At 53.2% G+C, this 16,199-nt stretch overlaps 4 protein-coding genes across 4 annotated transcripts; 3 read left to right on the top strand and 1 right to left on the bottom strand.

The window, feature by feature from the left end:
• Window positions 1-2,855: 2,855 nt before the first annotated feature.
• On the top strand, window positions 2,856-4,025 carry GGS23DRAFT_204621 (uncharacterized protein). The gene has a single exon (XM_051511820.1). It carries the CDS (start codon window positions 3,066-3,068, stop codon window positions 3,813-3,815), a length of 750 nt encoding a protein of 249 aa, XP_051369720.1. The 5' UTR covers window positions 2,856-3,065; the 3' UTR covers window positions 3,816-4,025.
• Window positions 4,026-4,447: 422 nt separating this feature from the next.
• On the bottom strand, window positions 4,448-6,412 carry GGS23DRAFT_204646 (uncharacterized protein). The gene is made up of 4 exons (XM_051511821.1): window positions 5,963-6,412; window positions 5,354-5,854; window positions 4,804-5,260; window positions 4,448-4,728 (listed from the first exon to the last, which is right to left on the bottom strand). The coding sequence occupies exons 1-4, from the start codon at window positions 6,164-6,166 to the stop codon at window positions 4,475-4,477; spliced, it is 1,416 nt and encodes a 471-aa protein (XP_051369719.1). The 5' UTR covers window positions 6,167-6,412; the 3' UTR covers window positions 4,448-4,474.
• A 2,057-nt stretch (window positions 6,413-8,469) lies between these two features.
• On the top strand, window positions 8,470-14,052 carry GGS23DRAFT_578315 (WD40-repeat-containing domain protein). The gene is made up of 4 exons (XM_051516986.1): window positions 8,470-8,613; window positions 8,770-9,431; window positions 9,498-11,468; window positions 11,543-14,052. Coding segments are annotated over exons 1-4 (4,671 nt in total). The 5' UTR covers window positions 8,470-8,612; the 3' UTR covers window positions 13,580-14,052.
• Window positions 14,053-14,231: 179 nt separating this feature from the next.
• Window positions 14,232-16,071, top strand: GGS23DRAFT_613148 (alcohol dehydrogenase GroES domain protein). Its single transcript, XM_051520546.1, has one exon. The coding sequence runs from the start codon at window positions 14,454-14,456 to the stop codon at window positions 15,510-15,512; it is 1,059 nt and encodes a 352-aa protein (XP_051369717.1). The 5' UTR covers window positions 14,232-14,453; the 3' UTR covers window positions 15,513-16,071.
• Window positions 16,072-16,199: the final 128 nt, after the last annotated feature.

Raw genomic sequence — 16,199 nt, 5'->3', positions numbered from 1 at the left:
CAAGGTGTGATGCATAATGCGGCAGAAAATGGGGATGATAGGTAGAGGGAGAAAAACCCTAGAAATAGGCCAGGGGGAGGGGGGGGACAACACAAAACGAGCGAATGGTCTTACCCTAAAGCCGGCGGGCCTTCTGTGGTGATGATGGGTTTTAAGCCATCCTTCTTCCTCTTCTTGTTGAACGTCGGGCTGGCAGTGTTTGCCGTCGTCGAGTTGGTACCGTTACCGTTCGCACCGGCCATCAAGGGAGGAATTGCGCTCGAAGACGTCCGGCCAGGCGTGGCGACGGTACCATCGGACGTGTCCGTTACGCCCTTCCCACCATCCATATTTTTGGAGATTTGAGGCGAGAATAGGTGTATAGGTGAACGCTCCGTCGGGAACGCCACCTACTAAACCGCGTTTCGTAGCAGCCGCGGAAACACCGGGTTGGCGGTCGAAAAGCTTTGGCGCGGCCAGAAGAGGAATACCTGGCCGGGATGGCGGTGCGCGAAGCTATCGAGGTCGTGTAATAGGCCTAGGCGGTAGTCTCGTTCGTAGACGGGGTAAATGGACGGGAGGTGATGCGATCCGATGCGACCGATACGCTACGATATCACGGAGTGATATCGCTGCCGCTGCAACTATTAAATAGCTACCAGACTCGAAAATCTCGACGGGGCAGTTGATCCGACAGATGCAAGGAGAGAATAAAGTGCGTATTATTGAATAGATATGGCGGAATGATCGTAGGCGGGTTATTGTTTACTTGCTGGCAGAGAGCTGGCCGGTATCATAGATATCAGGTAGGATGGGTTTCTCGGGCGATATCCGGTTGTCCCGTCTTCTGTTTATATCCTCACACTGGGTCAAGCCGACACTGATTACGATCGGATGTTACCGTTCCTGCTACTGCTAGTGTTGTCGTTGCGATCACACCTGGGAGACGACTGGGAGTTGTCAGCAAGGGTGACTCGGCCTAACCGGGCGGGCGAATGCGGAAATAGGTATTCTTTCGTTCTCTCTCTTCTAGTCATAACCCCCATTGCCGAGACGTCATATGGACCTCTCGACACAATAAGCTGGCAACGTACGCACCGATCTATGAATGTCGGACGAAAAAAAGAACAGTGACGTCTGACTGGATGGACAGGATGGATAGGAAGCGATGTACAGAGGGCGAAGGTGGCTGTGGGCGAGGGGCGAGGGTGGGCGGCCAACGAAAGTGTATTTATAATGCTGAGGAAAAACAGAAGAGTAAAAACAAAGATCGAGGACGGGGACGAGAGGTGATTGGCTAAGCTGCCAGTATCGAACAGAGAGGAAGGAAATATAAAATAAAATCAAAAGACGGCTGACTATGGAACGACACGACCTCTCTCTTCTAGCCCCTTCTGGTGTGTGGGGAGAAAAGCGCTCAGTCAAGCCAGGCAGGCAAATAGAGGTCGACGGCAATCTGGATAAGGGAGAGAGAGGAGCGTCGCGGAAAGGAGAAGAGAGGAGAGTTAGAAGCCAGTGAGACAGACGGTAGTAGGTAAGGTAGGAGAGGTATTAGGGGCCGGTAGGGGTTGGTTCACGTCAGGTAGCTTGCAAGCATCCTGCATCACACTGACTTGTCTCCTACCGTCAAGCGCAGATACCCGTTGGGTCGGTTCATATACCTATTACTCCCAAGCAAGTAGGTACATCCTGCAATGCCACCCTGGGTACCTACCTACCTAGGCAGGTACCTAACGGGCCAGAGGAGGTACCTAAGGCGCTACCTCATGTGCCTGAGGACCTAATGTAGATACGTTAGGTCAGGTTCCTACAGCCACCTCTTAGGTACCTAAGATAGGTCGGTAGGTACCTCATCACACCGGATCACGCCCACTGCCTCTGGGTCGAGTTAGAGGCCAAGCCTCAGGCAGCCCCTGGGTAATCTACCTAGGTACACATCCAATTTCACCCACTCGGATCGTGCAATGCGGGGGCTATACTCATAAATCTCGATGCGCTCCGTCCATCAACGTGTAGGACCCGGGTACTTCAGGTAGGTACCTACCTGTTATCTGTCATCCCTAACGTTTTGGCCTACCACATCCTGTCTTACGTGTACACAGTACCCACGCAGGCGGTGGGCCCCATGCCTATAAGGACCTCAGGCGGGGGCGTTCTGTACGCAATGCGAGAGCTCAGAGCACGCCCAGACGTGTGTGATGGGCAGCGCATGTGGTGATGTTATACCTACTTCTACCTCTCCGCGCGAAGGGCCCTATTACTTCGCGTGCATACTCACACCTGTCGGTGCACGATGCTCCACCGGTTATACTTGTACGCAGGCCCGGTACCTCCCAACAGTAGGGCAACGAGGTTCTGTTAGGAGCCTTGTGTTGTGATCGAGATAAGCGGGGGTTGAATAATCCGGGGGGATGTAAGAGGGGAGATATGTTTCCTATAGGCTAGTTATACCTGGGCTACGTAGTATAGCACGTAAGGGTGAGCTTGGAGCTTGTCAATGACGTATGTCCCGTGGCCCTAGCTTAAATAGGAGGTACATACCTAGGATGTACCTACCAGAATCGTCATGACAACGTACCAAGGTATATACCTTTAGTGTCTACCTCTCTATACACACCACTCGCCTACTCGCCTACTCGCCTCCCTTCTCGGCCTCCTTCTTGCTAACATCCGCCGAAGAACCCTCAGGACGAGAATGGAGAGCGAAGCACCGCTCAGCGGTTGCCCGAGAGGCTTGCCGGACCCTACAGATGCCTAGAGTGTCGCCCGCCGGTAAGCGCTACACGGAAATCAGTTGCAAAGCGCCGAACCCCCTGTACCCACGCAGGCCTACCTTGATCTACCTACTGACCTACCTACCTACGACATTCGCCGGTGCTTCGCTTGCGCGATAGCGTCACGAAATCATGCGCCGAGCATGGGTCACAGCCATCTCGCTCCTGTGGCACGAGCTTCGGACCATTCCCCGCCAATATCTCTTCGCCGTGTGACCTCAGCGGGCAGCACAGGCTGCTACACCACCGGCGTGGCTTCATCCGGCTTCGTCGCGTCTGCCAGTCTCTCGCTGCATTGCACGATACCGGCGAATGGAGGCGACATCCAGTTCCGGCCTCGGCCCCGACCTGGAGCGTCGCAGAAGTACCGCCAACATACGACGTAGACATTCCTTACTAGCCTTGGGTATTCATCTTGGACAACGCCATTCCACGTCTCCTTGCCTGCGAACTCGCCATATACATACGCACACATATATATATGCGCACCTACGAGGCCTGACGCCCGCCCAATTGCTCGGTATCTCCCCCCGTCCCCTTCCCCAAATACCAGCGATAGCCGGCGCATCGTTCGCATACGCCACACTTCCATTTGTCGATTTCGCCCCACGTTGGGTATCTACAGGCTCTCGGCATCGTCTAATTGGGCAACCCGTAGGGAACGGGAAACAAGCGACCAGGTGTGGCAGGGGGAGAAGTAGGGGGGAAGGGCTGAACGGCTCTCCCCGTGCTCCTCCTCCTCCCTGCTCCAACATATTTAGTAGCTTGCCGTGTGGGCGTCCACATCGACAAAGCCACGAACTAATCCCGCCGTTGGTTTGTCCACCGCTATCTACGCGTGCCCTCTTCGCTTACCGACTTCCTTGTGGTCAGGAGAAAGCTGGGTGCTCGCCCTACCCTCTTTCTAGCTCCCCCGTAGAATCGACCGTAACCGCCAGAAAGCAATCTCTTAGGTGGCCAGCGGAGGAGCACACAGTTCGCGATCTCACTCTCAGCAATAGCTTATCCATGCCAATCACGACCAGCACAGTGTGTATGAAGCCGTGCCTGACCCGCGGATGACTGTCCAACCAAGACCTCTGTATCGAAAGGCTTCACACCCGACACCGCCGGCTGCATAGGTGGTTTCAAACCTACCCCGAGTCTTGGAAACCCGCATCTTGTTTCTCCTGCTCGACCTACATCAACCCCACAAAATGCTCTCTCGTCGTGTACTCGCCTTTCGGTCGGCCGCGACCTAGGCGCGATTGCATCATGAACTACCCTCTAGACCTGTCCTTCCGATGCCCGGCGTGCAGCTGTTGCGTCTCCCATTGGATGCGGACGCTGGCCAAGTATCTAGCGAAGGCCAAGCATCTACCTGCCTCGTTGCGAAAGAAAATGAATACCTACCCGAAAAATTAAGGCACGCGGCCCCTCACCGTGACCATCATTAGTGGTCACGTTGAAACCTCGGTATCAGTCAACGGCAGCAAGACTGTTATGTCTAATGGAGATAGCAAGGCGCGAGATAACGCTTACTACATACATGGCACCCAAACCCGACGGGTCCCGATGTTAGGTATTTACTCTATGCAAGGGCGCATGCGGAACACGTCTCGCAGCGCTAAAATCCCTAGGCATTCATCATGCTGTAGGTATAATAAAAGAGGAACATTCCAAGCTTAAACAATAGATAAGAGTATGACTGCAGTATGCGCATATCCCTCCTCTATGCGCACTCATAGCTCCTCTAGAATCGTTCGGATATCCTCAGCAGGCGTCCTGATCAGTAGTAGCTCCTCCTGTCTACCATACACCCACTCCCAGCTATTTTTCGCCTCGTCCCAATAGACGTCCTCCTCTTGGGGGAACACGATAGTCCTGTTCCTCTCGGGCACGAAATGTTCTGCGTAGAGTTCGATGCTGTAGTACGTGTTCTTTAGTAAGGGGAGGTCTCCAAGCACCGGGACCTTGTCCTGTAGATTCGTCATGCCTACGCGCGAAGATCGTGAGTCAGGAACGAAAGCAGCGAGAGGCGAGTTACGTGCAAAAAGGGAGGTGGACGTACCGATGAGTGCTCCAGCCGAATGGCCCCATTCCCCGGTAGCGTGGCAGTAGATCTTGCCTTCGATGCCTTCCCTGCGCATCTGCTCCAGGGACGCCTTCAATATCTCGTTGCCCGTCGCCCCGATTTTCATGTTGCCCTTGACGATGTCTTGCAGCCGGTTGGCCTTCTTCAGCCCCTCGACCATGCCCTTGGGCACGTCCGCCTCCGTCTCCCCGGGGTAGAGGACGTAGCCTAGATGTTGCGTGTCCGTGTTCAAGCCCAGAGCCGAGAGGCCGAAGTCCGTGTGGATCAGGTCTCCGTACTGGATCGGCCGGTCCGGCGCCCTCGGGTCGTCCATCGCGGCGACGAAGTCGTCTGCGGCCAGAAAGCCGTCGCCCGTGAGGATGAACACGCTCGGCTGGAACCAGGTGGTATAATTCAACGCCTGGATTTTCTCCCGCATCCACCACTCGACGTCCTACGGCATCAGGAGGGGGGGAGAACCTCGATGTCAGCCCAAAGTGTCATATGCCACGCGCGAGACAAGAACAGATCAGCGCCCCAGACTCACCCAGCTCGTCGACTGGCCGGGCGCGATGACGGCCTCGCTGAAGGCCTCCTCGATAATCGCCCAGGCAGTCTCCATCATCCGGCGGTACCACGGGAGACGGCCCGGGACCATGGTGGCGACGAACTCGACAGCAAGCATGGGGCGGAGCACGAAGCGGTCGCGAGTCAGCCGCTGTGCGTCTCCTCCGGCGTCACCGGCGTCGACGCCGAGCCCAGCGTACAGGGCATCGCGCTCGCCCGCGTGCAGCCCGCCGGCGAACGCGATCTCCGCGTGGGTGTTGAGCGCGACGCTGACGGTGGCGGGGGGGCCGACGGCGGCCAGGACCCGCCGCAGGTCGGCCCACACGGCGGGCGTGTTGTCGATCCAGGAGTAGGCGCGCGCCGTCGTGTTGGGCAGCGGCTCCGCCAGGAACAGATGCGTCGTGCGCCGCGGCGCCGAGAACTGCGTCGCGTCCTTGAGCGCCCAGAACACGGTGTCTTCGGCGTACTCCCGCTGGCTGATCTAGGCGCGGCGGCGCTGGCAAGTTAGCACGGACTTCTTTATCCTGGTGAAGGTGGGCGGGGGAGGGGAGAGAAAGAGGAGGGGGGGGGGGGGGGTGTTCAGACGAACCAACCAAGCGTCGACTCGGTACTTGCGCAGCAGGCCCGGGATCAGCGCCTTGCGCTCCTCGGTCCATCCGTCTACTAGCACCGCCTGCTCCCGCAGAGGAGGTAAACGCTGGATTTCCGGCTTCCTGTTGGAAGTGGCGCTGGCGCACGCCGGGGCGGCGGCGAGGACGCTGGCGACGCTGCCTAGGATCTCCAGACCCCGCATTGCTAATATTGGTGAGTGCCGCAGGGAACGGCAAGCAGCTGAAATCAAAGTATCGGCCTGATAGACAGGTAGTATGTTAATAGCAATGTCGCGGAATACCGAGGTCTTGGTTGATGATCGTTCCCCATGATAATCCGAATCGCCTATGAGGACCGTTTCCCGCCACCCTCCCTGTCAGGACGTGCCCCGGCTTCGGGGCAGATAACCAGATATCGATGCCCATGTTCGTCAATATTAACCCCCGTCTTCGCGTATCATCATCCCTCGGTGGCAACCGATCTGGATAACGCTGAACCGCCGCTTGCCGGGTGAAGCCACCTTCCTAAATGAGCAAGCATGTAAATAATGCCAGAGCACCCGAGAGGAGCGTCCGTCTAAAACGATGGGGATCCAATCTCTCCATAGCCCATCGGGAAAACCCAATATAAGTAACTGTTTTTAGGACGCTTCTTATATAATTGAAGGAGTGTTTCTTCATTAGATTGAATGTCCTGATACCTTCCTTAACTAGGTTCTTAATCGCTCGAAGGAGTCAACATCTTCAAGGTCCGCGCCTCTTACGCCGCCATTCGAGTTTCTTTCACCCATTTTATTGAACCGCCAACCGGCGCAATTGATAGAGGAGCTAATCTGTTCATCGTCAATCTCTTTTTACGCTGTGACTCCAAGCTCTTAAATACGCTGTTTCTACTTAACTAAGTCATGGTAAATTAAGTTGAGATAATGCGCGAATCGAAGGTATCATAAGATTTCACTCAGTGAAAAAGATATGTTTAAATGCCTGTGTTAGAATTATTTGATTAGGCGGATCGCAACCGTTTTAGTTATAACCATCGTGAGTTGTGTTAGACGCTCGAGGGAACACTAACTCTGAAATTGCCTCCTCGCGGGCCCAAGGACGGATAGTAGTGTTGATCATAAAGGAATTGCCTGATCCGTTTCTATTTGTTTATTAACTACCATACTATGTCGATCGATCAAGATGTGGTATTGAGTGAAGCGACCGCCGTTAGCAACGGTTGATTGATATTCGTGTTCGATAACGCCATTACCTAGCTGGCACTGGTATCGTATTAGAGAGTCGACTTCAACAAGCTTGACCGGCTGGAAAGAATCGATGCGCCGACCTTGGGTAGGAGTAGGGATGCGGTTGTCCTCCTAAATCCTTAAACCGCTAATTCATAGGTTGATCAACCAGCATATATCCGTCCCGACTAGACACTCCCGTATTATAGTGTGACTACAGTGACGGGCTAGTGATTTGTCTTTACCGAAAGCAGATCATGTCAGGCAAGGTCAATCGTGCTAAAGTGGACTCTCTGATTCTTTCCACCCTGCTCAGGTTGGCGAAAACAACGCGCGAGGCATTAAAGGCCTTGAAGTTATACCACCAGCTTTGCCGTCCCTGCGCCCAACGCATTGTCGAGTCCAGCTGAGGGACAGACATTCCGGTGACGGGTAGAGACGTGGAAACGAGGCTGGACTGAAGGCAGAAGGAAAAATTACTGCCTAGGTGGGGTTTCATCATCAACTTCGACAACGACGCTCACCGCCCTGAGGCGATGGATATGATAAAGGCAGAGTTAAGGAAAGGGGTCTAGCTAGCGCGCTCTAATCCCTCAACCCCTTTCCTATTATGAATCTTGAGCAATATGCATCGTCGGAGAGCTTTCATGGAACCTGAAGCTGATGAGATTCCTTCAAAGAGTGTACCAAGTCATAGGTACCTGATGGAGCGAGTGACTTGAGATACCTAGTGAGTGTCATTTGTGGGGAGGCGTAAGATATGTATTTTTCATGTGCCTGTACGGTTTCTTTTCAACAAATCACCTGTGACGCTTAACCGCCAGCCGCTGATGACAGACCTGGTAATTACGGAGTTGCATAGCTACATCTGGGAAAAAAACGATTCTTTTGATAGGTGAACCCCGAGGTAGGAAGGGGTGTAGTTACCTAGTACGTACGATATATTCAATTAAGCAATCGTAATAATATATATTAAAACTAGATACTCTATTTTATTAGGGCGTAAGTCTGGACATTAAAAGTGGAGAATCCTACTCTGAAACGGGTTTTTTCCCAGATGTAGCTATGTGACTCCGTAGGTAATGGGACAATTCGATTAGTCTGTAGGTAATGGGACAATTCGATTAGTCCGTAGGTAATGGGACAATTCGATTAGTCCGTAGGTAATGGGACGATCCGATTAGTCTTATGTCACGTGAATACGTTATTCTTCCTTCAGCTACCCTATCTCCCCGTCCTCATCCACCTAGATTTGTTCCTGTGCCATTACTCTTGATAATCTGTTGATATTGTCCCAACAACCCATGTCACGTAGGCATGCGCCCCTAGTGGGAACCACCCAGCTTACCTAAGCTGGTTGAGCACTTCTATATGTACCCGTAGATTGCTCCACACTCTCTAGTAGCTTTCCTTCTTTTCTAGTCAGTCAATACACACCTTCTCACCCGCATTCCATTGCTCCCTTTGCGCGCAACCTATCAAGCCACACGTAGCTCTCGCCAGCTACGTAACAACCCACTTGTTTGATATTCATAGTTAAGGAATCTGCCTGGCTGATACAAGCAACTGCTTCTTAGTGTGCTCATCCTTGGAGATGGCGCCTCGTTTTATTCGAAAACTCAGAGCTAAGTTCAGAAGGCTGCGGGAAGTCGCTATCGGAGAACCTGACTCGAGTGGATCGCACACAACTCCTTTACCCACCCCATCTCTGCCAGGGCCAGGGCTAGAGCCCTCCCTCGCTGTCTCGGGGTCTGTCGATTCGAGTGAATCGCACGCAACTCCTTCGCCATCCCCATTTTTGCCAGGGCCAGGGCCAGAAACTCCAGCACCTCACCCGAGGCCTTCCCTAACCGTCTCGACAGACCCCGAGACTTTATCGCTGCCAACCCTACCAGAGAAACTCTGGAACCAGGCCTACGACGAGCTCAAAGCAAGCGAGCCTACTCTCGTTGAAACGTTCGAGAAGATCTTATCGGCCGAACTTTGCCGGGATGAATCAAGCTCTGTCGGCTCAGAGTTGGAGAGGAATACGATAGGAAAAACCCAGGAGACAAGATGCCATCAGATGCAGAAACTGGCCCAGGCTGGACTGGACCGGACACGGAAACATGCGTCGGTTAAGAATTCGGTAGGCCAAGTCTTACAAATAGCGCAATTTATAAAGGCGGTAGCGGATCCAGCGGTACAGGCTGCTCCCGCAGTCGCCGTTGCTTGGGTCAGTGTTGGGTTGGTATTTGAGGTATGTGTGCTTGGCCTTCACGATCCGCGGGAGATCAGTAGATCATCTCGCGCTAATACTCGATAGGTTATCTCGAATCCCATCAGCGAAGCACGCTCCAATCGCGATGGCATTTCATACGTCCTCTCGAGAATGGAATGGTACTGGAGCTTAGCGGACCTACTTCTCGACGAAAATAAAGCCGAGCAGTCCTCGATAACACTACGATCCCAACTAGAGAAGAGCATCGTCCAGCTTTACGGGAAGCTCCTCTCCTATCAGATGAAGAGTATCTGTCTTTACCACCGTCACTGGGCAACTGTCGTCGCAAGGGACACGGTTAAGTGGGATGACTGGTCTGGTCAGCTTGGAGACGTACAAGAAGCGGAAACACTAGTGAAGAGCGACGTGGAACAATACAGTAACGAATATATTAAGGAAAAGCTGAGGGGACTTCACAGCACAGCCGCCAACATCGAGAACCACGTGAAATCCATCGAGGACGGGACCCGGCGGCAGACGGAAGCGAATCAAACCGAAAAGGACAACGAGTGCCTGCGAAATCTACACGTGACTGACACTCGCAATGACAAGAAGCGTATCGAAGAGGCAAAGGGTGGCTTACTCAGAGACTCCTACGTCTGGATCCTTGAACATGCCGAATTCGTGCAATTCCGGGGGGAGCCCGAGAGTCAGCTCCTCTGGATTAGGGGGGACCCTGGCAGAGGCAAAACAATGCTTCTGTGCGGCATCATTGATGAGTTGGAGAAGGATCAGTCCCAGCGAGTATGCTATTTCTTTTGCGAAGCCAATGAGGATCGACGCAACAATGCGACATCGGTGCTAAGAGGTTTACTATTCGACCTTGCCCACAACAACCGATGGGTCGTCGAACGCGTGCGAGAGAAGTATGACGCCGTGGGCAAAGATATCTTCAGCAACGATAATGCGTGGCATGCTCTCACCGGGATAATTACGGCCGTCCTGCAGGATCGGCGCCTAGACGATACGGTTGTGATCATCGATGCTCTCGACGAGTGCAAGACAGACCAGAAACGGCTCCTCGACTTTATTGCTGGCTTTGATACTGCTGACCCTACTGTGGGGCATCCTACTGTAAAATGGATTGTATCGAGCCGCAACTGGCCCGACATTGAGGAAAGGCTGCAGAGCGCAACGCAAAAGATTGAGCTGCGACTCGAATCAAACCGAGACGAGATTTCTCAAGCTGTGAAGAGTTACATCAAGCGCAAGGTGGACGAGCTGGAATCACTTAAGAAATACGATTCGAAACTAAGGGATGATGTCGAAAGTTACCTGACCGCTAATGCTGACGGCACTTTTCTTTGGGTGAGCTTGATCTGCCGCGAGCTTGCAAACCATAGGAAACGGCATACACTCGAGAAGTTGGAGTCATTCCCGCCAGGCCTGGGTTCTCTCTACGGACGAATGATGGAACTGATATCCAGTTCGAGTGATGCGAGGCTCTGCAATGAGATACTAGCTGTTACTTCAGTGGTATATCGACCTCTTACCTTGGACGAATTGATAGCATTCATTGGGGATCTCCAGCGCTTTGACCGGGATGAGGTGGAAGAAATCATCGAGTCGTGTGGCTCATTCCTAACACTTCGAGACGGCATCGTTTCCTTTGTGCACCAATCGGCAAAGGATTACTTGATAGAAAATGTACGCGACCAGGTTCTGCCTTTTGGCATCGAGCATCAACATAGCGAGGTCTTTTCCAGGTCACTGAAGCTCCTCTCTGGAACCTTGAAACGTGACGTGTATGGCCTATGGAGGCCGGGATGTCTCATCGATGAGGTCTCGATACCAGATCCTGACCCGTTAGCCACAGTTCGATACTCTTGCATCTTCTGGGTTGACCACCTTAATGACTCGGTACCGAAGACAGGGACAAGCGACAAGGGATTAGGTGACGGCGAAAGGATATTGGCCTTCCTCCGTAACAACTATCTACAGTGGTTGGAGGCTCTCAGTCTAATGCAGAGCATTCTGGAAGGGGTGAAAGCGATAGTAAAACTGGGAGCGCTCTATGTAAGCACGTCTTTGAGGAGATCTCGAGAGAGGAAGCTTCTACAACCCAAGGTCAAGAGGTTAACGTTTCGCAGGCAAGAGCTGAATTGCGCGATCAACGGGATCTCGTGGATCTCATTAAAGATGCACGCCGATTCATCCTCTCACATAGAAGGGGAATCGAGATGGCCCCCTTGCAAGTCTACGCCTCAGCTCTCATATTCAGCCCGACCAACAGCTTGATTCGACAATTATCCGAGAAACCAAGTTGGGTCACAGTGACGCGGGGGGTCGCACCTGATTGGGATGCCTGTCTACATACACTCGAGGGCCATACTGATAGGGTAGCGGCAGTGGCATTCTCGTACGACGACCAACGGCTTGCGACAGGATCATTCGATAAGACGATTAGGATCTGGGACCCCATCCTCGGCCACTGCATCCAAATACTCGAGGGTCATACCAGCTATGTTACCTCAATTGCTTTCTCACCCGATAACCAACGACTTGCATCAGGCTCACACGATAGAACAGTTCGGATCTGGGACACTTCAGGCCAATGCATACGAATTCTCGAGGTTGGGGATATAGTAAACAAAATAGCATTCTCACCTGATGCCCTAGAACTTGCAGTAACCAGCGCAGGTGGCATGATTAGGATTTATACTCCTACTATGCACTCACCTCCACAAGAGTTCAATGCCCATACCACCTGCATAGTTTACTTGGACAACGGTCGGCTCGCATCAGGGTCATGGGATAAGACAATCAAGATTTGGGACACTGCTTCATGCCAGTGCATACAGACATTCAAAGGCCATACCGATCGCGTATCATCGATAACGATCTCGAGCGATAGCCAACGACTTATATCAGGCTCAAACGACGGATCGATTCGTATTTGGGATACCGCCTCGGGCCAATGTGTACGACTACTTGGTAATAACGCTGCCAGAATATGGTCGGTAGTATATTTAAACGACGGCCGGATCGTATCAGAATTATCCAATGGCAGACTCGAGTTTTGGAATCCTACTTCAAGCCACTATTTACCGCAGACTCTTAAGGTTCTCACAAATTCGACAATTTTCTCAATTGACCAGTGGCTCATATCAAGTACGAGCACTACGAACATAGTTAAGGTCTGGGACACCGCCTTAATCCAGAACATACAGGCTTTTAAAAACCATAACATGCGAGTAGATGCATTAATATTCTCACATGATGGTCAACGGCTCGCATCAAGCTCAACGGACGGTATAATTAAGATCTGGGATGTTACCTCAGGCCAATATTTACAAACTCTCTCGGGTCATGCTACTACAGTACAAATCCTATTATTCTCACACGATAATCAACGGCTCGCATCAAGCTCAGAGGACGGCACAATTAAGATCTGGGATATTACCTCAAGCCAATGTTTACAAACTCTTCCGGGTCATGCTACTGCAGTAGAAGCCCTATCATTCTCATACGATAGTCAACGGCTCGCATCAGGTTCATGGGACGGTATAATTAAGATCAGGGATATTACCTCAGGCCAATGTTTACAAACTCTCCCGGATCATACTGCTAGAATAGAGGCCCTATCATTCTCATACGATAGTCAACGGCTCGCATCAGGTTCACTAGACGACACAATTAAGATCTGGGATGTTACCTCAGGCCAATGTTTACAAACTCTTCCGGGTGATTCTACTGCTACAGTAGAGGCCCTATCATTCTCATACGATAACCAACAGCTCGCATCAGCTTTACAGAACGGCGAAATTAATATCTGGGATGTTACCTCAGGCCAACACTTAAAAACTCTCCAGCTATTCCCGAGTAATACTTTAGGTCAGCAAATACAGAATTTCGAAGTCGATAATGCGGACCTTACTCGTTTATTCGACCTAACGAAAATCGTTAATCTTATCATGAGATTCGGCAGTTGTTATTCTGAATATGACATCAGCCGAGATGGGAAATGGATTCTAAGACATGGCAAAAAAATACTTTGGCTACCCCCAGAGTATCGTCCTAGGCTAAAGACAATATTACTGGATTGGGTATCTACGTTTGCAGTATTCGGATCAACGGCCGGAATTGGTTCTCTATCTGGCCGTATTTCTATTATACGATTCCAATAAGTAACCAGTGTCGATAGTACCCGGAGAGAAGGCAGTGCTAGCGATATAAGTGATATTGCTGAGCGGAGGCTTTGTCGGCTAGCTAAGGATATGTAAATATTTATACAACGTGGTGTAGCTAGCTGGCTATAGGAATAAGGCAATTGATGGATCACGGCTCTTGGCTCATTGCTGTGTATTACCTAGGTTACGGGAGGGGAGTGAAAAGCTCGCATCACACGCACACGATCGTGGAGGTAGAAGATGCGTAGATGAGCAATATCTACCACGTGGGAACCACCGAAGTCACATTGTCTAATCGTCTTGGCTCGTGGGGACAAGCACCGTGGTAAGCTAGGAAGCTAAATCCGCGAGCCATGCAGCGGTCTTGGGCGGCACTACGAAGAGCGGCGTTAATGATTAATCCTTTAACCTCTCTAAGTATGCTTCGGTTAGGGACGTCGAATTCAGTCTCATAAACACTCCACGTGGAGACTACAACATACGAATGTAGTTTAGCATGTAGGTATCTATGTTTCCGCGCATACACGTACAGATCAAGCCCTGCCGTACCCTGGTCTGGCGTTAGGTAGGTAACTTGAGAGGCTGATGTTTCGGTGCTAATACCGCCCGATGCTACCGTATCCCTAGTACAAGACCTCCACGATGTGGAGTTGCAACAGGATCCTGTCAGAGCGCAGCCGCGGTGAACTGACCTCTAACAACTTAAAGTAGCTCTTAACTTGAGCCGGAAGAGGTCTGCTGCTTGGCACAACTTGTCTCCGGTAGCTAGTCACCAGTCACATAGGTATTACCTGCCTATCATCATCATCATTATTATCAACAACTCATATTCTAATCCAATTTCGAACCGCCGTCGGGCCTTGCCTTCGCGATGAGAGCATTCAAGCTAGTAGAATGGGGCCAGCCAGGCCAGTACGTCGACGTGCCCGTCCCCGAGCCGGGTCCCGGGGACGTCCTGATCCGCATGAAGGCCGCCGGCCTGTGCCGCTCTGACCTTGACATGGTGGACAGCAAGCCGGGGTCGGCGCCGTACGCGAACTCGATCGACGCGGGCTACGTGCTCGGCCACGAGAACGCCGGCTTCGTCGAGCGGCTGGGCCGCGCCGTGGCGGACCTGCGCGTCGGCGAGGCCGTCGTCGTCCACCACATGCGCCACTGCGGCAACTGCGACTACTGCACCGACGGCGCCGAGCAGCACTGCGAGGCCTACAAGCGCAACGCCATCGCCATGACGCGCGGCTGCGGCTTCGACGGCGGGCTCGCCGAGTTCCTGCTCGTCCCGCGCGCCGAGGTCGTCTCCATCGGCGCCGAGGACCCCGTCCTGTACGCGCCGCTGACCGACGCCGGCGTCACCGCCTACCACGCCGTGCGGACGGCGGTCGCGCGCCTCAAGCCGGGCACGAGCGCCGCGCTCGTCGGCGTCGGCGGGCTCGGCACGTACGGCGTGCAGTTCGTCAAGCTGCTGTCGCCGGCGCGCGTGTTCGCGGTCGACAGCGCCGCGGCGCGGCTGCGCGCGGCGCGCGAGGTCGGCGCCGACGAGGCGGTGCTGTTCGCGGGCGACGGCGCGGCGGCCGCCGAGGAGATCCTGTCGCTGACGCGGGGCCGCGGCGTCGACGTGACCGTGGACTTCGTCGGCAGCGCCGACACGCTGCGGCTCGCCGCGGCGGTCTCGCGGCCGCGCGGCCGCATCGTCCTCGTCGGCATGCAGGGCGGCACCCTCGAGGTCGGCTGGGGCCTGCTCGCCACCAGCTGCGAGTTCGCCATCAGCCTCGGCAGCACGCGCCAGGACCTGCGCGAGGTCTGCGAGCTCGCGCGCGCCGGCAAGCTGCGCATCGACGTCCAGCAGTTCGCCTTCTCCGAGGTCCAGAAGGCCTACGACGCGCTGAGGGCCGGCACGCTGGTTGGGAGGGCCGTCGTCGTGTTCCCGTGAGGAAGCTCTACGCACACGGTACAATCTGCACAGTGTCTACAGAGGTAGCGGAATCCCGGACTGAATATGATAGCAATTCTATCTCCAATGCAACCTTGAAGCTAGGTATCGTGATCAAATTACCGCCGGGAACCTACGATGGTACGTAGGTATGTGACTCGGGCTATTCACGAGCACACCACCATCCCTACACCGTTTTCGCGCAAGACAAACGTCCGGTTCTCTTCTCCCACAGCCCCCCTTGCCTTGTTCATCTTTTAGGTATACGTAGCTATAGTGAAGTTTTGGGAAACTTAGCGTATCCATACAATCATATAAGATGGTTGGGAGCAGACGGGTCCGAGGGAGGAAGATGAAATGGAGAAAATAGCCGGGCGGCGGGATCAGCCCATGCCATGTATTGCCAGGGATTAGGGACTATAACAGGATCGACGCATAAAACCACGCCGTTTCAAGCGGGATATTTCGGGTAGCCCACTTCTGGCGAAGGAACTAGCGAGCGGCTTGAAATTAGAGCGGCGGGAACTAGAATGTGAACGATATGGAGTAAGTAGAAGAAGACTTGGGGAAATTCTGAGGTCGAGTACCAATATCGTATTACGCATTACAACAACTCGTAACTCGACTTACATCGGCACTATAACTATGGCTACGCTGTCGTTTCACCATCCCTTGCATCTTCGTACA

The sequence above is a fragment of the Durotheca rogersii genome (genome assembly GCF_024521655.1).
Source record: "Durotheca rogersii strain YMJ 92031201 chromosome Unknown GGS23scaffold_20, whole genome shotgun sequence".
NCBI lineage: Eukaryota > Fungi > Ascomycota > Sordariomycetes > Xylariales > Xylariaceae > Durotheca > Durotheca rogersii.
Note: the sequence above shows the minus strand (reverse complement) of the source record. Positions and strands in the feature narration are given on the sequence as shown.

Coding starts and splice junctions, on each gene's coding strand:
- GGS23DRAFT_204621 (XM_051511820.1), top strand. CDS start 3,066: ATGGAGGCGACATCCAGTTCCGGCCTCGGCCCCGACCTGGAGCGTCGC.
- GGS23DRAFT_204646 (XM_051511821.1), bottom strand. CDS start 6,166: ATGCGGGGTCTGGAGATCCTAGGCAGCGTCGCCAGCGTCCTCGCCGCC. Junction 5,855..5,962: donor ACCGAGTCGACGCTTGGTTG/GTTCGTCTGAAC, acceptor CGCCGCGCCTAG/ATCAGCCAGCGGGAGTACGC. Junction 5,261..5,353: donor CCGGCCAGTCGACGAGCTGG/GTGAGTCTGGGG, acceptor CTGATGCCGTAG/GACGTCGAGTGGTGGATGCG.
- GGS23DRAFT_613148 (XM_051520546.1), top strand. CDS start 14,454: ATGAGAGCATTCAAGCTAGTAGAATGGGGCCAGCCAGGCCAGTACGTC.
- GGS23DRAFT_578315 (XM_051516986.1), top strand. Junction 9,432..9,497: donor GTGTTGGGTTGGTATTTGAG/GTATGTGTGCTT, acceptor AATACTCGATAG/GTTATCTCGAATCCCATCAG. Junction 11,469..11,542: donor TAAAACTGGGAGCGCTCTAT/GTAAGCACGTCT, acceptor AACGTTTCGCAG/GCAAGAGCTGAATTGCGCGA.